The sequence below is a fragment of the Tachypleus tridentatus genome, chromosome 1 (genome assembly GCF_004210375.1).
Source record: "Tachypleus tridentatus isolate NWPU-2018 chromosome 1, ASM421037v1, whole genome shotgun sequence".
Taxonomy (NCBI): domain Eukaryota; kingdom Metazoa; phylum Arthropoda; class Merostomata; order Xiphosura; family Limulidae; genus Tachypleus; species Tachypleus tridentatus.
In genome coordinates this window covers 57562634-57583681 of record NC_134825.1, presented here as the reverse complement: position 1 = coordinate 57583681, position 21048 = coordinate 57562634, and the positions used below count along the sequence as shown (strand labels likewise).

At 33.4% G+C, this 21048-nt stretch overlaps 1 protein-coding gene across 1 annotated transcript in view; it reads left to right on the top strand.

The window, feature by feature from the left end:
* The window catches only part of LOC143249419 (protein tiptop-like), a 106380-nt gene extending 86019 nt beyond the window's left edge, over positions 1 to 20361 (top strand). Inside the window, exon 2 of the mRNA XM_076499247.1 lies at positions 17046 to 20361. Coding sequence (XP_076355362.1) covers positions 17046 to 20116 — 3071 coding nt within the window. The 3' untranslated portion in view covers positions 20117 to 20361. The remainder of the gene's footprint in view (positions 1 to 17045) is intronic.
* The last annotated feature ends 687 nt before the right edge of the window (positions 20362 to 21048 follow it).

Genomic DNA, 21048 nt, shown 5'->3' with positions numbered 1-21048 from the left:
GTCTTTGTGACAAATATGGAACACTGCAATACTTCTGTTCTCCACAAGTTTATTATAAATATGTCCTTAAAAATCTATTAAAAGAACAATGTTGTTTCAGCCTTTCTCCCATTAACAACACACTCTTTATATAACTTCAATAATATGATATTGTTAATTTCCTCTTCATGCTGTTCGGTGTAATACTGTAAAACAATTATTTCAGATCAAATTAGATCTATTTGTTATATTTCGTGCAAAGCTATACGAGAATTGTCTTCGCTTGTAGTCGATAACTTGATATATCAGAGGAAGGGCAGCAAGTCAATACTACTCATCGCTACTAACAACCTTTTAGCTATTCTTTGCCATATAATAATGGGATTGACCTTCATGTTATGACGACCTTCATGGTGGTAAGCGTGAACATGTTCGGTAATGAGTTTCTTTCCTGCAGTTCGTCAGTTGTGAATCGAATGGCCTTACTATTTGGCGATGTTAGGTAACAAAGTTACGTTTATCTAGTACTATAGTATATAATAAATAGTTTTGAACGCTTTTTGTTTCTATGACACTCATGTATACAGTAAATAAAATACTGCTTTTATAAAACAATATCCAAAACCAAAACTGGTAACATTTGAAACGCAATAAAAAATTGATAAAAAAACAAAGTTTTTCCGTCTAACAATTTACTTCGTTCTAATAATATTCGATATATTATTTTTTGTATCCAGTGTTTCACTGTACATGCTGTGCTCAATCAGTATTAAGACAAGTATAAAAAACGTTTGTTTTTGTTTTTGAATTTCACGCAAAGCTACACGAGGGCTATCTGCTCTACCCGTTCTTAATTTAGCAGTGTAAGACTAGAGAGAAGTAGCTAGTCATCATCACTCACCGCCAACTCTTAGGCTACTCTTTTACCAATGAATAGTAGGATTGACCGTCACATTATAACGCTCTCAAGGCTGAAAGGGTGAACATGTTTGGTGTGACAGGGATTAGAAGCCACGACCTTCGGAATACAAGTCGAGCGCCCCAACCACCTGGCCATGCCCAGCCCTTAATAAGAATTAACAACAAGCATACATCATAAATAAAACATCTATATTTACAGGGAAAATCTGAGATTTTATTACATAAAAATAACTTACGTATATTATGTTTACTTTATAACTATTGTAATATAAATAATGTCAAACAAGTATATATTTCCATTCAGTATGTCTGGTTATTTTATAATAGCATTCATTGAAAGTTGGAAGAGAAATCAAATAAAATATTTGGTCACAAATTTCATGTTAGGCTTAATGTAAAATAGTAAAATATAATAATATCATTTTTACCTTTTGAGTCCAAGTAATATCACTTCAATATTTTTTTCTCTTAAACTCTAACTCTATTCAGTAAAATAAAACTGTGACAGCAGGAAAACTAAAACATATTCTAGCAAGTGTTACAGTTTTGAGCTCGTAAGTAAATGAGCCAGTTTGATAAAAAGTTATAGAATCTGTTAGTATAACCTAGTTGCATGAATTTATAAGTGAATAATTGGAGAGTTAATCTAAACTATGTAACAAATGTTTGAGTAGGATGTAACAAAAGCAAGCAAGCATAGATTGCCATATTTACTTTAATATGACTGAACTAAGAGAGCTTAATTTGTGTTTCGAATTGAATCTTTTAGTAGTGTATATTAACAAATAATACAGCTCTAGCAGTATGGTGTTTTCCTTTTATCTTTTGATCCCGTTTTTAGCAGCAATCAAGTACTGAGTCTAATGAATCAGTTTTTCTGTTTTGAAGATTTTTCAAACAGCATTTTTCGTCCGAGAAATATCAAACTGATTAATATTTACGCATGTATCTGTATATATATATATATATACATATATACTAAATACTAAACTATTTATATAAATTATACTAAACCTAAACCATACTTTACTACTAAATCCTGTTAGAAATATTAAAGCTTAAAATAAAAACATCGCGAGGATATACTTATTAAAATAGTTGGAAATTTAAGGATTGAATATTATACTTCGAATATAAATAAATAAAACTGTTTTCATTTTTTTATGTGTGTGGAAATGATGTACTCCATTGAATTTAAGTCCAATGAATAGAACAAATGACATAATTTTATTTAGAAAGAAAAGCTGGATAAAATATAGTGGAAATGAAATGAATTATATTAAAAATAGCAGAGCTTCAGAATTATCTTAAGGTTCAAAAACGTTGAGATTTGATTTCTTGAGCTAGACAGAAATGCAAGACGTACATAATGATTTACCGTTATATGTTATTTTCGAATTTGTTAAAAAAATCAAATGAACGTTTGTCTTGGAGTATTGAGTGCGTCCAATAGTGTTAACGTACTTGCTTATGGTGTCAACGTCCTACCTCAAGGAATCTCACGAATTGATGCCCTATCCTCTCATAATAGGCTGGAACCGACGCGAAAGATCGTACAGGTGAGGCCATCAACATTTTGAACATGATTTAATACGGAAAAACTGAACCTATTATTTTTGGTTGTTCGAAGAACGACAAACGTACTTTCAATGCTCTGGCGTGTGGGAGGGATAATTCAACCATAAGTTATTAGCGCCGTCTCTTGTGCTTTTGTCTTGTATTAAAACGTTAGTTTATGTGTAGAAAATTTTCCTGAAATTAGATTTAAGAATAAGAATAGAATGAAATCTCAAAATATGCTTTTGAAATACGATTTTTAAAGATTCAACTTATAACTCCATTCCTATACGTGAAATTACTGCTATTAAGTTTTTATGACCTAGTTATTGCGATTTTAACTAATTTATGACCACTTTCTTCAAAATTGCAATTGATTATTTTAAAATACTTTATACATAACCAGATGCCACACGATTTACATTCAGCTACTAGATGGATTAACAAAAGTATGTTTAGTTAAATTTAACATAGGAAATCAGATTCTTTATTTTGTTTTTAGTTAAGCACGAAACTAAACTCTGGGCTATCTACGTTGTGGGTATCGAAACCAGGTTTTTAGCATTATAAACCTTCAGACTTAGCGTTGTGCTACTGTGGTCTTTTTTGTTGGTAAAACTAATTATACATTTAGAATTTAGTATATTTTGTTTGTTGTCAACCGCAGAATTACACAATAGATTGTTTGAGTTGTGCCTACCGCAAGGATTGAACCCCAAATTGTATAGCTTTCAAGGAACACTGGGTGTGACAATTTAATTTATCAGTTTAATAAACATTGTTATTAATATATATATGCGTGTACATGCAGCGTTCAGTAAATTGATCAAAGCAATTTTAGAAAGGGCTGAAAATATTTATTGCTGACCGAGTTGGTAAATTTTATAAGTTCAGTTTCATCATCATATGTTTCACTTTATCGTTAGGCTTAGTTCTAAAAGCAGTTTCCCATATCTTATTTCTTGTTGTAGACTTTAGTTAAACGTTGCTTTATTAGATCCGTTTTTACCAGCTATTTTGGTTTTAATCTTGAATTTTGTAATTATCACACTTTTTGATATTAATTTTCACAAAAAAAAATATGTATATATGATTTGGAGAAGATTTTGTAAGTTAAATTTGTGTCTTTTTATGATGATTTTGCTTAAATAGTTGAGCAAAAAACGTGACGTTCGTGTACAACGAGATCTTTGTATCATGAGTGTTTGTGTGTTTTCGTATAGTAAACACACATCGGGCTATCTGCTGATTCCACCGAAGGGAATCGAACCTCTGATTTTAGCGTTGTAAATCCGTAGACTTACCTCTGTACCAGTGGGGGACTTGCATTACGAAACATTCAAAAACAGCTTTCGTCGTAACAAACGTGTATGTTTTAATGGCATTATTTTGCTGATTATACCAACTATTGGGATTTTTTTAAATTTATATTTGTAAAACTTTATGACTTTCAGTTGTATATATTTGAAACTCTTTGCTTTTATCTTTGTATCATGATAAAGTATAGAATTTTTCTCTGAAATCAATAACTATGAGTATTTCTTCCCTTAAATTCAAACCATATTTCATAATCACTGATTTCGTACACCACAGTCACCCAGTGGAAGAGCGATAAGTCTACGGAATTATAACGTTAAAATCCGAATTTCGAATTCCCACGATGGACACCGCAGAATAACCCAAATGTATACTGTGAAACGTTATATTATGATGATATTTATTAAATAAGGCGTGTCTTAGGATTTATTAATCACATTATTTGTTAAAGTTATCCTGAGTAAATATTTGTGGGGAAGCAGACATCTAAGTTTCTACTTTTATCAGTGGCAGATGAAACAGAGATGGTATAAATATGTGTATATCAGTCCTAGGAAACATATTTTATTCAGAATTTTTTTGATTATTAAGAATAAGTAAAAACTTACAAAGAGAACTGGTATACAATTTCTGTATGAAATGCAACTCTGAAAACTTCTGCTATTGAGCTTTGTTAAATATTTCTTAAGCCTACATTAGTGACGTAACTGCCACGGTTTGATAGATCATTATCAAAAATTATTTGATTTAACATAACTATAAAGAGGTCACACAGCATTTTTTTTTTGCATAGAAGACTCACTTTTGTATACTAAAGCGATTTTAATATATGACATACTTAAGGAAATTCTTGACATGACATAATGTGCCTTTTATTCAATATTCGAATCTATTACCTTAAAAAAGAAACTCCCATTTTTCTTTACACTCTGGTCAACAGGTGATGATTAATTATACATACACTTGTTATATTCGTTATTTAAATCATTTGAAGAAAGAAAACATATTTCTCTGCTTCTTGTTATTTTTCTCGGAAGCACACTTAAAACTGTACGTATATAATTGACCTTAATACCTAACCTATCGAATCAAGTGATTAAAAAGTACGTAGAAACATGGAGACAGACTATCCGATTTTTTAGATGTGTTTTTCATATATAATATTTAAATACACTATATACGTGTGTATCGTTTTATTATTGTTACATCATACACAACTAAGCTGACGATCATAAAATAAGCAAACAAATGGAGCATATTCATAAGACATATAAAAATTCATCAAAAAATAGTTGTGTCATTTTAATACTGAATAACCCAAAATATAATTTCATTCGTATTCATGTCACAAAACAAAATTCCTGGACTCTTTATCCCGCATCACAAAGCTAACAGACAGCTTCAACTTCCTGTCTATGAAGAATATAGGCACGTACTTTCATTTTATGTTGAGATGTTATGATACGTCTTCCCCCTTTTTATGCGATTCCTAAACTGGTACTGTTGACATTATTTTGTCGATTTACAAACAAAAGAAATCCGACCCGCCCGGCCTTTAACCTGAACTAATTTGTCCCTTTCTGAACCAATGTTGACTTTATCGTATCTTAAGCTCAGGTAGAAAGGTGAGTGCACTCAACCCATATTTTATTCTTCTGTCGTTGTGAATTCAAGACATGATCCTGTTCAGAAAAGTTTTTTTTTTCTATTAGAATTAAGCACAAAGCTGCGTAAAGGGCTATCTGTGCTCTACCCACAACGGGTATCGAAACCCGGTTTTTAGCGGTGTGAGTCCGCAGGCAAACTGCTGTACAACTGGGAGCGTTCAGAAAACGAAAATTGTGTATTGATATTATATTAATAAATAGACAGAGAGTTACGTCATATATTTTTAAAGTGTAGAGAGTAAAATATCTGGCACAGCGTTATTTATATTTATTAATACAAACTTATATTAATAGGTATAAATAACACTATACAAGTATATATTTGTTACGTTAAAAATATAAAGTACACTCACTGCCTGTTTGTCTACATACCTTATTTTTGTAATTAAAACACGTAGTATTCATTTATTTCATCATTTCATTGCTAATCATGAATGTATTGGTGCCAATATAAATCATAACTTAAAAAGTCAAAGTCATCATGTTGATAACAGTTTGGCAGTTCACACATTTGTTAGTGTTGCGAAGATATCTAGATTCTGCACCTTCTCAGAACAATTTAATTATATTTTGTTTGATTATATAAAATGTAAATTTTAAATAGTGGTCCTTTTCGTAAGGTATATGCGTTCTGTTATATTCGTTTAAATGAATAAATTAGACTTAGGTTTTTCTCCTTCTATAAAAGTACGTTTAGACTCTTTTTCATACTGTTGTTTGGTTTGTTTGTTTTGAATTTCGCCCAAACTACACAAGGGCTATCTGCGCTAGCCGTCCCTAATTAAGTAGTGTAAGACTAGAGGGAAGACAGCTAGTCATCACCACCTATCGCCAACTCTTCGGCTATTCTTTTACCAACGTTATAACGCCACCACGGCTGAAACGGCGAGTATGTTTGGTGTGATGGGTATTCAAACCCGCGATCCTCAGATTACAAGTCGAGGGTCTTAATCACCTGGCCATGCCGGGAACTTTTCATACGATCACAAAGTACTTGTAATATAAGTAGCCCATGTATATGATGTTTTACTTTGTGCAACTTTATGTACAAAAATAAAAGGAAAGAGAAGGCTTGCGAACTTGCTGCTTTTAATTAACACCTTAATTACCTATACATTACTCTATCAAAATAATCTGTATAAAGCACTAAACCTAAAAAACAATAGTAAATGAAAACTTTAAATATTTTGAATAGACCATGCGAAGAAGCATAAACCATGTCTATTTATTTTAATTATTATGCAGCATAATTAAAAGCACTAATATATTTGAGCTAACACAACTATTCAGCTGCACTTAAACATGTGAATTACATTCTAGGTTCTAGGTTCAATTTTCTTCTTTTCTCGATGTTTTCTGGTTGTTCAAAAGTAAGGTTGCGAATTTACAATCCTAAAATTCGTTGTTCGATTCTCCACAGTGGACAGAGAAAGCTGAATAAATAAAAACATTGATCGTCTTATCAGAGACCAATCATATAAGTATAGAATCTTATACCAAATTATGTAAATCCAAAATCGTGACTACTTGTATTTAAAAATAATTTTTCTGTTGTAGAAAGAAAAAAGTAATATTTTTAACTGTAAATTTCTCTTTTACATATAATTTTATGTACCAAACAGGGATAAAAGTCACTCAGATTTACGTCTTTACAAGTCATAGACTGAAAATTGAGAGTCGCTGATCACTAGATTTGGTGACTTAATTGGTTATTACCTTCATTCAATAGGTTTAAATCTCAGGTAGAATCTGTTTTTACTCCTATAGATTCATTTTATCGCTGGTAAATATATCACTATACATATTTGTAGGTTCTAAACGTTAAACCAATTTTCTTAGCCTATATTTGTAGTATTTCGTTCCTTGGTACAGTGAGTCCTGGAAATCAAAGCATCATCTGATAATTTTAGTATTTTATTTTTACTCACTGATGACAATGTAAGACAGCTCTTCCTTCGAAATGTTTATTTTGAAAACCAGTTTATCTGCTTAAAAGTTCAATAAAAATATCTTCGAGCTCTTGAACTTTGGAGTTTTTAGTTTTGTTTTCCACTGAACTAGTCATTTTGAAAGCCACTTTTTCTCTACGAATTTCAGAGTTATTATCTTCTTCAGACTGTTTATTTGGGAAGTAATGTATTTTCCAAGTATTTCAGTATTACTTTCCTAAGAACTATTAATACTAGAAGCCAGCTTGGTTTCTTAAATTTGAATTTAGAAAAGATCGCGTAACAGAAGTATTTGGCCGCGGCTTCTAAAACATAATTTTAAAATATTTATATATGGTATTCTCAGGTTAATTGATTTTTCTACAAGTATAGGACACACCTGCTAATAACAACAAGGGTTTAATATGCCTGAAAAATAAACAGATTGGCTATCTTTCAAGGACAGCGAGAAAAACAAACAAACCTCAAATGTACTGACTTGTGTAGACAAAATTACGGTACGATCGTCTCTACTGGATCATCGCCCAGAATGGCCAAGTGGTTAAGGCATTGGACTCGTAATCTAAAGATAGCGGGTTCGAATTCCCGTGGCACCAAATATGTTCGCCCTTTCAACCGTGGGGGCGCTATAATGTGACGGTCAATCCCATTATTCGCTGGTAAAAGAGTAGCCCAAGAGTTGGCGGTGGGTGGTTATGACTAGCTGTCTTCTCTCTAGTCTTACACTGCTAAATTAGGGACGGCTAGCGCAGATAGCCCTCGTGTAGCTTTGCGCGAAATTAAAAAAAAACTCTTCTGAATCAGTAAGTATATCTTAGCTTTTTACCCTTCGAGTTGAATCTCTGAACAACCGGTTTCGACAAAAGCCAAGTATGAAAGATCTATAAATTAGACGTTATTCTGCAAAAAACCATGAGATTTTTGTTGTTGTTTTTTCTTGGCTTGCTGGCGTCATCATGTAATATACATCTTAACAATGGCAGTTTCAGACATTCCGTCCCCCAGTGGGACAGCGGAATTTCTGTGACTTACAGTGCAAGAATACTGGTTTTGATACCCGTAGTAGGCAGAGCAGAGATAATCCATTGCTTTTTTTTTGTGCTTGACTTCAAACAAACAAACAGACATTCTAATATCAGCCCCAACGTTTGTATCTTGTCGCTAACATAAGAAATAACACTTGATCCAAGAAATGAAGAGAGATATAAAATCACACTTGTAAAAAGATATTCTACTGATTCTGGACCAAGTGCTTTTTAAAAAAAATGCATAGAAGTAAACTAAATGACCGAAAAGGTTTCGATTGTTAAAGATGATGAAATGACACATAGTATAGAGAATGCACGATGAATGTGCAAATCATATGTATGTGTGTGTGTGTATACGATCATATACATATATAAATTTGTTGTTGTTGTTGTAGTTCTGATGTCTACTCAAGTTGTTAAAATATTGGCTAATCTCATCATCAAAATACAATTAATTTGTGAAGAAATTGGTATAACTATTTGAGGGTCATATTACAACTGCATCCAACATAAAATAGCTATTTAATTCTGTTCCTTTTATCAGGAAAAAGCTGATGGATATATGTGTTTTATTTTTGTTTTGACCTTACTGGTTTTAAATCTATTCACACTGATCAAACCGTGTAATCAAATCACTTCTTAAAAACAGATCGTTTAGTCTTGACTTTCTATTGCTTAAACAGAGTCCTATGCATTGATTAATAGTATATCTCTCAAAGGTTTTCATAACAACGTAATATATATGACAAATCACAAGTAACTAGAGACAAGCCCAACAACGTTGTTCTTAACTTACACAGAAATCTGGTTGCTGGTCCTTTATACTGAGGTTATATTGGTTTAGTATGGTCATAACTTTTATATTTTGTTGGTACGTAACGACTGATTAGACACTGTGAACACACGTGTTTCAGACTTATAAACTGAGCCTTTTGTTTCCTTAGAAACTATTAAGTAACTCGGTAATTATTTTTACATGCAGACCCAACGGATGTTTCGACAATAAATCAAGAAAAGGCAAAAAAAAGTACATGTTAGAATCAATGATCTTATGAGCTATTATAATAGAACACGTACACATCTTTGTCTATTCTATTAAGGTCTTACTTCTGTTTTTAAAAAAGAAGATTTTTATTTTAAGAAGACAGGTCAAAAATTGAAAGCTACTGAATTGAGGTTATTATTTGATTTTTATTGCTAAGAAGAATGATTAAAATAAATTATTTCCAATTTAAGACAACAGTGCTCACTTGAATAGAAAACAAATGTCAAATATTAAAGAAGCTCACATTCGCGGGCGAATGGAACATGCACTCCCCACGCAAACTCAAAGTGGACAATTTTTATGCTAGAAAAATCAAAAACTGTCTACATCTCTGAATGGGACGTCCAAAAGGAATATTTGTACTAAACCCATGTAAGTTGACCGATCTATGGCGGATTAATTGTTAAAACAAATCCCCTTATAATTACTAAAAGGGAGCCAGTCCAATATTTATTTTAGCAGTCTGCGTTGCCTGTATAAAAGTATCTTTGTACCAAAGTCCTTGCGACTTCGTCAAAGCAAGGCTAATTAATTAATCAAAATCCCCAGAACTACAGGTTTATTTAATGTTTTTTAAGTCCCTTAAAATGAACAAAAATAGGCATATCCCACATTTTTATATTTTATGTAAGGGACTTGTACCATAAAAATAATCACGCACTTCGAACTAGTTTAGGATATTATTGGTTCAGTGATTTGTTGTATTGTCGTTCAAAAGGATCGAAAGGTCTGACACATGCCAAGAGAAAGTTTTCCACATCATTGCACCACTACCAGTGGTTTACACTGGTACAACAACATTAGCAGGATCAAAGTCCTCTTGTGAATCAACAAACTGAAGCAATGTTTATTGCCTGTGGTTGATAGCCACAATGTTCCTTAGTGCCTTAGTGTGTATCACGTCACTCCTGATTTCTCAAAATATGAGGAATCATAAAAGCTCAAATGCATTTATCCCAATAGAATAGTTTGATAACTGTTTTCCCATCACGAGTTTAGTGACAGGACTGCAAGGAGGTCGTGATAGTGATTTTGCGAAATTTTTCAGGTGTAGTAAGTGTTGATATGAGAAGTCTAATGTGAGGACGTTTTGTGAGATCACCTAGCCTGGTGCATAAAATTTATGATGCAAATAAAAATATATCCATTGAATTTTAAACTTAAATTGTCTCTGAATTAATCTATTTTCTGTTATATCACCAACGTTTTAACTAACAAACAAACCTTTTTAATCAATGGAGATTCTAAATTAAGAAATCAACAAATATTTTTCCAGCGTTTGTTGTCTATATATTTCAGTACATAGACTAACAACAGTATTAGGTTGTACTTTTGTTGTTAAGCAATATGACATAAAAGCCATTGTAGGCATCAATGATATTACACATGCTTCTTTATACCAAAACTCGCTAGCTTTTCTGCATATTAGAAGTTGTTAATCTAACTGATAGTAATAGGATTTGCCTCGTCATATTTGACGGGCTATACCTCAGTTGTTGACCATAGTGACATGTGTCTTTAAACAGATGTTTAAAGAAATGATATTTAATTAGTAAGTTATTCACTAATTTCCTTGTTAAAAGTCGGGAAGGTTTTTAATCGTTCTCTTTGTACATAATATGATTGCCCGCATCCAGTTAGAGACAACAAACAATTTCTTGACACAATTAGTTTGTGTATACACAAACGAGTAGTGTACTTTATAAAGATGCATGTGTGGCAATCTTAATAAAGCATCCAGAAAGTGTGTGTGTGGAAATTTTGTAGGACAAAGTTTCAGTGGTTGCAGAAGATATAATTTGTGAAAGAAGTCCCGTTATGAATACATAGCGAAGAAACATGTCAATTATTCTGGTCTTTTTGCGCAAAGCTACAACTTGGGCTATCTGGGTTTTCTCTCCCTTTGGAAATCGAGCCCCTGATTTTAGCACAGTAAGTCCATAAACTTACTGTTCCTTAGCAGGTGTCAGTTAATATTGTTTTCTGTTAAAATCTGAAAGCATAATTAATGTATACTAAAAATAATATCAGAATTATCAACTGTTTGGTAGAAATGTCATAAAAAACTAATACTAGGAAACTTCAACAGTATGATTACTCGTTTTCTTAGCTGACCAGTAAAATAAATCCTAGAAAGCTTTTTTCTGAGCAAATAGGTTTAAAAATTTAAAGACTTTTTCTCAGAACTTCCATTTATGCCTGTTTTATAACAAGACATTATATATTCCATATAATTTATGTAGATCAAGGTATTATTTTAAAATTATCTCCTCTGTATTACGCTCCATATTAACATGAATAATGGTCGAATGAATTAAATGGTTTCATAGATGAATATTGTGATTAGAGGTTTAATTACAACTTTACCTATTAGCATTCAGCTGACCTGATGACCTCCGATATTGATCAAAGAGCATCTTCATGCGAAGTGTAACAAGAATGAGATTACACGTGCTTCTTACTACTGATCTGCATTGGGCCAGTTAGTTGAAGTGTTTCAAACTATATTGTTTTCGAGACCTGTTGTGATGCTTCATCACACTTGATACTCTAACAGAGTTAATGCTTTGCCAACTTAAATAGTCAACACGGCACAGTACAGAAAAACATGAACTCAGTTTGTCTACTAGCCACTTAAATACTTCAATTAAATACCTATTCAGATATAACTTCAGGAGAGCATTTCATAAATTTAGTCTTAAAATAAGATCTTATTTCGCGTCCGTATATGTAAACAGAGTGGACGTAATGATACTTTGTTACGTGTAGCTGAAATACAACGATTATTTTTGTCTTTTGGTTTTAACTAGTTCACAGTTTTAACAAATACTTTATAGAAATATCCTGCCGTTTCTTTATACTTGTTGACAGTGAACGTGGTTAGCTGTGGAAAACGAATGCCAGCGTATGTGTCTTTTACGTCTAATTAAATTACAAAACAAGCGAGGAAACAAAAAGCTCTACGTTTTAAGGCATCATTAGTTAACGAACTGTTCTTATTTGCGTGATATCTGTTAATATTTTTATTTTGCATTCAGCATGAAAATAGTCTATATTTACTACATCTGCACACAATAGCCTGCTAGCTCTCTCTGTTTTACCTGTTACTATTTCTGTTTATCTTTTGTAGTCGTGCACCTGTGTGAATATGTCCCTAATTAATCTCTTGTAGTCGTGCATGTACACCTGTGTGAATACGTCCCTAATCAATCTCTTGTAATCGTGCATGTACACCTGTGTGAATATGCCCCTAATCAATCTCTTGTAGTCGTGCATGTACACCTGTATGAATACGTCCCTAATTAATCTCTTGTAATCGTGCATGTACACCTGTGTGAATACGTCCCTAATTAATCTCTTGTAGTCGTGCATGTACACCTGTGTGAATATGCCCCTAATCAATCTCTTGTAGTCGTGCATGTACACCTGTGTGAATACGTCCCTAATTAATCTCTTGTAATCGTGCATGTACACCTGTGTGAATATGCCCCTAATCAATCTCTTGTAGTCGTGCATGTACACCTGTGTGAATACGTCCCTAATTAATCTCTTGTAATCGTGCATGTACACCTGTGTGAATATGTCCCTAATTAATCTCTTGTAGTCGTGCATGTACACCTGTGTGAATATGTCCCTAATTAATCTCTTGTAGTCGTGCATGTACACCTGTGTGAATATACCCCTAATTAATCTCTTGTAGTCGTGCATGTACACCTGTGTGAATACGTCCCTAATTAATCTCTTGTAATCGTGCATGTACACCTGCGTGAATATGCCCCTAATCAATTTCCTGTAATCGTGCATGTACACCTGTGTGAATACGTCCCTAATTAATCTCTTGTAGTCGTGCATGTACACCTGTGTGAATATGCCCCTAATTAATCTCTTGTAATTATGCATGTACACCTGTGTGAATATGCCCCTAGATCAAAATAAACCGTAAAGACGAGATCCGTATTGATCTTCTCTTCACTGTGCAAATAAAACTTTAAAAATAATCTGTAAAACGAACTTTAAATTCCTTTAATAAATATCCAAACTAGTAAGTCATTCACTGAGCTCATCTATAATTAATGCCAAAATTTGTTTATTCCATTTTAAGACTGTAAACAATTAACTTGCAGAAAAATAGATTCTATACTTATATAATATCATTTAAAACAAAAGCTAACATTATCTGGAATTCCGTGTTTTTTATTGTACAGCAAAAAATTATTTTAATTATCAAAATACAGTAAATATTTTTCAGAAGGTACACGAAAACCAGATATATAACAAATTCAAAATAACAGAGCTATTATACTTAAAACAAAAAAATATCTCGCAGTAAATCTAATTTATTTACTACAGAAATTTTGCTGTGGAATTATAAAAGCAGATTGTATACACACGTGTAACTCCGTATTATTCCACGTTGTTTATTTTGTGTTCTCCAGTATTCCGGTTGGGTTGTAAAATAACAAGCAAGGGTCTGTCAGAAGCACATGCTCAGTTTTATAAATGTGTGAAAAGTAAACCTGAACCATTAGTTTTGCAGACTTTCCAGGAGTTAGCAAAGACATCTAATTGACAATTCGCCATGGATCATTACCGAACTATATATTTCACCAACAACCCACCCAGTTTCTGTCAAGTAAGTACACGGACCTGCTTAGTAGGGGTAAAAACAAGGTACGCGTACCCCTTAGTGAATGAAGAATGCTTGAAGTGATTTTTGTTAAACGCATATAGAAAAGAGGATAACTGATTGGTCCATTCAATAACCTCGTGACTTTTTGAGGTGTTAGACTCGGTTTTACCATCTTGTCTCTTGCAAGACGCTTCTAATCGAAGTATTTCATGAAATGTGTCGTGAGGAGAAGCTGCAGTGTCCGGATATTGTGACTGTCTGTTTTGTAACCATGACTACTGCAACATTTTGATATGAAGTTATTCTATTCATTCCAAAAACAATGACCTTTTTAGATAATCTTGTTATCTTCGTTACATCTCAAAGGTTTGTACTGCATGAAACTAACATGATGTAACACATGCTCTTCTAACCTCATTATTAGAAAAGGTATATGCCTGTGTATCTTTAAAAAGCAGGTTTACGTCTTTTATGAAATATACCCATGTTTCTTGAACCGACTAGTCAATTTAGGTCAAGATGTGTCTAGGTATTTTCATTACTAGGATGTTTTTATAATCTGCAATTGCATTATGAAAGCGTAATAATGACTGTTGTTTATTTACTAACATTACAATTTTTCGCTACCTAAATATTCAGGTATTTTACCTAAAATCTACAGCTTGCTTGCTGTTAAACACAAAGTGACACAATGAGCTGCGTTCTCCAATAAATCCGGATTTTAGCGTTATAAGCCATCCGACTTGTCGCTAGGCAACTGAGGAGCAAAACAATTTATAAAACCCAGCATTCCTATACAGACTGACTAGGCTATGTTTACTTGCTTAAAATAAATAACATTAGCGTAGTGTTACTTATTTTAAATAAATAACATTAGTGTAGTGTTGCTTATTTTAAATAAATAACATTAGTGTATTGTTACTCATCTTAAATCCTCATACACCTCCTCCTGTTCCGTCAAAATTTTTTATTACTGACTATTATTAAGACTGTAAATTTTAGCTAACACTAGCTAATTCCTATCTTGATAAGTAGTGAATGTGTACTAGTGAGACTCCATTAGTAAGATCAAAATAAATTGAAATTGTTTCTTAAGATATCTATAAGATAAATAATTGAAAAAAAATTAATATCATATAATATTAAAAGATATACCTTGGTTATAATGAAAGTGCTTTGATTCATGACTAAATGGAACAACGCGTTGAAAGAATATTATTTACTGCTCTAAAGTATATCTGAAATCATGAACATCTTTATCACCACAGTGTGAGTCTGGCATGAACTTAAGGTTAAAGTTCCGGTACGACAAATCCGAAGGTTTAAAGTTTTCATCTCGTTGTTGCAGAAACGTGTTCTTTGGGACCATGGATGCGCTATAAAACAGGTGTTAGACAAGCATCTTGTTGTTTATAATGTTGACTGTCTGTCTTTTTTGTTGTCTGTCAGTTCAAAATTAGAGACGACAATGTGCAAATAGCACAAAAGGAACGTGGAATTTTTCGTGGCTTACACCAATGTCTAAATGTAGATTCAGTCACGCACTAAGATTTAAAGAATAAGTTATAACTCATGTTAGTAACGTGTAGCTATGAAAGGTTTTTTGCTGTTATTAAATATCATTTATACCTCATTTGATAATTATACCTGCCAAGGAATAGTCACAGTATGTTCTCAATTAATTTTGTTCCATCCTTTTATCATTCTCATTTGTCTTTAAGTATATCGTATATAATGGACATTTAAATTATTTGTTAATATTATATAGGTATCAGATCAATAGAACCTTTTATTAATTTATTTTACCTTGACAAATGTTTTGTTTTCTTCAGCTTTAGTAAGACCTTACTTACATCAGCCATGGATTTGTCCATCAACTTGTTTTCGGATTGCATGCCTGAAATTAATACGTCCATTTTCATTTAAAACATCCTTAATAAATATTTGAAGGATTTGTACGTTTTTACTCAAGTTTACTTTACTTTCTGTCCCCCGATGGTAAAGCGGTAAGTCCATGGATTTTACAAAGCTAAAATCAGAGGCTCGATTCCCCTCGGTGGACACAGCAGATAGCCCAGTATGGCTTTGCTGAAAGAAAACAAGCAAACACGAATTTTACTTTCTAACTGTTACGTTTTCTCTCGGCTTTATTTATTGTTAGGTCTTAATTGTTTGTAGTTAAGCACAAAGCTATGCAATGAACTATCTGTGCTCTGCCAACCAAGGGTTTCGAAACCCGTTTTATAGCGTTGTAAGTCCGTAGCAGAAATAAAAATAAAGCTAACAGATTACACACTTTACATCTTTAACATTTCATTTTGTTAAAGATTTTGTATTTTTCACTTTACTGTATTACACACGCTCACTCTCATTCCCATGACCCAACCCTAAACTTCTTTATCGTAAGGAGATTGAAATAACCAAGATTTAGGAGCTGTCAGAATTGTATTGTCGTACCCCTGTTTCGTGGAGGTAATATTTCAGAGAACTCTGCTAGGGCTTGGAATATTTTATAGTATTTTTATGCAAATATTGGCTGCAGATAGAAACCTGTAGAACAACAGTGCGGTAGAGTTGAGAGTGAGCATTGTTCGAGGGAGGATAAAATACTCCTCTAAAGTGCTGGTCCTCTCTTCCCACAATTTTAAAACATCAAACATTTCATTACTTTTGACTCGTGGAACATATGTGTTACGACATTTAAGCTACTAGAAAGACATTTTATGGTCGATAGAGAATGTTTAGCAAGTTCAACTTTAGGGTTAGGCATTTCTTTCAAATTGCTATTTATTATACATCTACTAAAAACTGTTGAGTACCTGGTTTAAAAGTTATATTAGCTCTTTGAAAGGACTCCTGAAACAAATTTAGTGGAAGGTGTTAAATATTGTGTTAATTTATATATCCGCTGAAGAGAAAACACTCGCTGACTTTTTTTGTTCTGTATTACAGGGGAAGATAGAGGTGACGAGAAGTTGGATATAACAAGAGGTGAAAGTCCCTCCTCCGGATGTAATGGGCAGGACGTTGTTTATGATTTATCTGAACAATCGGTAACGAACAACCAGTCCACGCATTCAAATGACGTCACTCCTCCCCCCATTGAGATAGGGCGGAGCACTCCCAACGAGTTTAATGGGAACGGAACCAGCAGTGTTGTTTACTCTTCTAAAGAAAGCAGCTTGGATTCTACAAGTGGTTGCCAGTCTAAATGTTTAACTTCGGACGAAAATTATTTAGTGACTGAACCAATGGCAAAAGATCTACCCCTCGATTTTAGTTTCCGGAGTCAAAACCAATCTTCCATCTTATCTTTAAACTTACCAGCTTGCTTCTTGATTAATGGAGTTCCTTCTGAATCACAGAATGAGCCCCTCGATCTCTCCGTCCCTAACAGGAGGAAGAGTACAGAAAACTGTTTAAAAGAATTGAAGTTAGCTCGTGTTGAAACTCCCTCCCTAATAACTACATCAGCATCGAGTTACTCACCACTGAATGTTTCTTCAGACCACATAGCATGGAGTAGAAATGTATCATATTTGGAAGGTTCAAAGGCACATGGAGTTAATTCTAGAACTTCTCATAGTCCAATGCCAAAACCTCATCTGCGATCATCAGGTGTTCAAAGCCAGTTACTTAGCCCTAGCTTCAATGCTTCTAATATGGCCAATGCTCTTGACAAGATGAATGCATTATGCCATACGGTTAACAAAATTCAGGGAATCCGTACAGCAAGCAGACAAAATCCCTGGAAAAACCAATGGATTAATAAAACTGTGGAACCAGTGAAAGAGGTATTCACTTGTGTTTGGTGTAAAGACTCTTTTAAAAGTCTGGCTGAAATGGCAGTTCATATGCAGCAGAGTCCTAAGTGTGGAATGTCACCTGTAATGTCAATATCTTCGAACACCAATGTCTTCGGTGACGCTCCACCTTCAGTTGCTAAATGCTCAGCTTCCATAACTGAGAACAATCTGGCAGTAAAAGAAAGCATGTCACTTCCAAGAAAATTAGTGAGAGGGCAAGATGTTTGGCTAGGTAAAGGAGCAGAACAAACTCGACAGATTCTGAAGTGCATGTGGTGTGGACAGTCCTTTAAAACTCTGGCAGATATGACAAATCATATGCGAGTTACTCAACACTATAACAATATTATTAGTCAAGAACAAATCATATCCTGGAAAGTTCCAGTTGATAAAGTGACTTCACAGTCGCAGATAAATGCCGTATTGACCTGTAAGGTTTGTAACCAGGTGTTTGGTAGTCTGAAGGAACTGAGCTACCACATGATGAAGAACAGTCACTATAAAGAACATATCCTACGTTCTGTCACAGAAAGTGGTGTAAGACGCAGACAAACTAGAGAAAGGAGAAAAAAATCTCTGCCTGTTAAAAAACTTTTACAGTTAGAAAGAATGGAAATGAACAAAATGAATGTGTCGAAAGAACAAAATGAGCAATCGAAGTCCAAAAGTGAAAATGTTAGTGGTATGATTACATGTGAAGAGTGTGCTGAAAAAGTAGAAGCCAAAGATTTTGTAACACATATAAAAAACTGTGCCCAGAGTCCCAGATCGCACCACATCCTGAAAAATGCTCTTTCTGTAATGATTTCTGAGAATGAAGAATCAAAGCCAGATCATGCTATAAAAGCTGAGTCTGAGGACGCTGCACCTAAACAAAAAATGTCTTGCTTTATCAAATCGCCAACATGTGAAAATTCTGAAAATGGCATTTCGAAAGACGATAAGCTTGAAAATTCCCTAAATAATAAAACTTGTAAAAAAAGTGAAACTACTTCTGTGTTAAATGCAATTGAAAAATTAATTGAAAAGAGTTTCGAAAACAGAAATAAGCTCAGTAAAACTGGTTATACCGGTATCTTGCAAAGACTAGGAATCGATGTAGAAGTTTATCCTCCGTGTCATCCTTCCGAAAAAGGTGGGCAAAGTACAGCATTTAAATCTCGAGTCTCTTGTACAGCAACTTCTTCAACCGGAACTACAGTAAAAAAAACAACTAATATAAATGTATGTTCTATAAGTTCAAAGTATAACCATAATGTGGTTGATAATAACATGCAAAAGAGTAGGTTTTCGACAGATAAGGTAGAGGGAGATTTTAATAAAAAGTCTGAACCGTCTTCCGATGATACGCAATATATGTCATGTCAATCCTTCACTTCAAAACTGAAAAATGATTCTGATACAAAACAATCTTTCCACTCCGGATCAGTACCTCATCCAAACACCTCCGAAGGTTTTGTAGAAGAAGAAAATTATAATATTTGTTACACAAGAGGACAAAATGAAAGTCCACTGAATTCTTTGCGATCACAAAGTCCCGGTACCGATCATACCGATGATTCTCTCGATGTTTACTCTGAAGTAGATAAGTCTAATTATATGTCTAATGTTTATAGAACTACTGAAGATGTATCTAAGATAAATCGTTCCCAGTGCCAAATGAACACAACTGTGTGTAAAAGCAAGGTCGAATCGTCAAACATTTATTTTCAAGACAAAGGTGTTTCCAGTCCATCTTTAAGTAATACTTCTAAGTTATCTTTGGTAAATCTGGATCCAAAATCAGAAAAAAATAACTCGCAGCATTCCGATGATACTGAAGAGACAACTACTGGTCATCCTCTTCGAGAACTTCAAAAATTGTTGGATAAAACCCACGACAATATTTCACGTGCTGACATCCAGTCTCCACCTGGATCCATCTTGGCTTTTAGTTGGGCATGTAATGACGCCAAAACGTCAGATTCCTTAATGAAGTGTGCCTTTTGTGACACTCATTTCATTTCTAAAGGTGCTTATAGGCATCACCTGAGTAAAATACATTTTGTGAAAGACGTAAATATTCCTGACGTTCCTGGTGGAAAAGTAGCAAGTGAACTGGTATCGGTAACGAAGGAATCTCCACCACTTTCAGGGACGCCAGAAGAAGAAAGCCCTCACTCTAAGTTCTTAAAATACACTGAACTAGCTAAACAATTATCTAGTAAATATATGTGATGTGAAGGTTTGTCGTCCCTCCTGTGAATAGGAAACCATGTCCAGAAACACTTAAGTTATATATATATGTGATGTAAATATTTCAGTTTTGGAAATTATTTCAAACTGTTCAAAGGGCAGTTGTTGTGGTTTTTTTTTTCTTTCTGTTTTTGGAATTGTGCTTTTATTGTTATGTAACAAGTAGTTTTTATGATTATTTATTTTGGAATATATTAAAACGTTTAGTAAAGCTATTGGTTTTCTTACTGTTTAGCATTATATAGCATTTCTTTGTGTCTTTTTTTCCTACAAGCTCCGTATTTATGAAAATATATATATATATATCGACATTAGCTCGTCAAAAAGCTTCCTGAAGACATTTCATTTGTAAAACTAAAAACAATAACTTCACTACGATATGAGATATTCACAATACTTTATTAATTTTGTAAATTATAAATCTTACTTGAACTGATATATGCTGACATTTCTGTTAAAAATAATACTGTGTTATTTAAAATACTTATTTGAAACCTCAAACAAGATTGTTTGTTAATGTATACATTGTTCTAAAAGTCATTCCATTGCCTTCTCAGAAAACTCAGACAGGCTCAATAACTTGTAAATAGATTCAGTTTCTTTCCACTCAGCCAAATACTGTGCCTTCCTTTACCCTTGATGTTAATCTGGTGAATCAAATACATCTTTCATAACGATAATACGAGCACGCATTATTGCTCCTTTTGCCCTAAATTGAACCTTTTGTACCGATACTGTAAATCATACAGAATAGAAAAGACTTTCGAGTCATTTTATTAGTGAACTTGTTTTCTTTCATTTTTTTAAAGTTTTTACTAAATCTTACTAATCCGTTATTAGTCAATAGCATCAATCTAAGCCGGAACGATTGCTTATTGGAAAGTTGTGTGTGAAATTCTCTTGAAATATTTTTA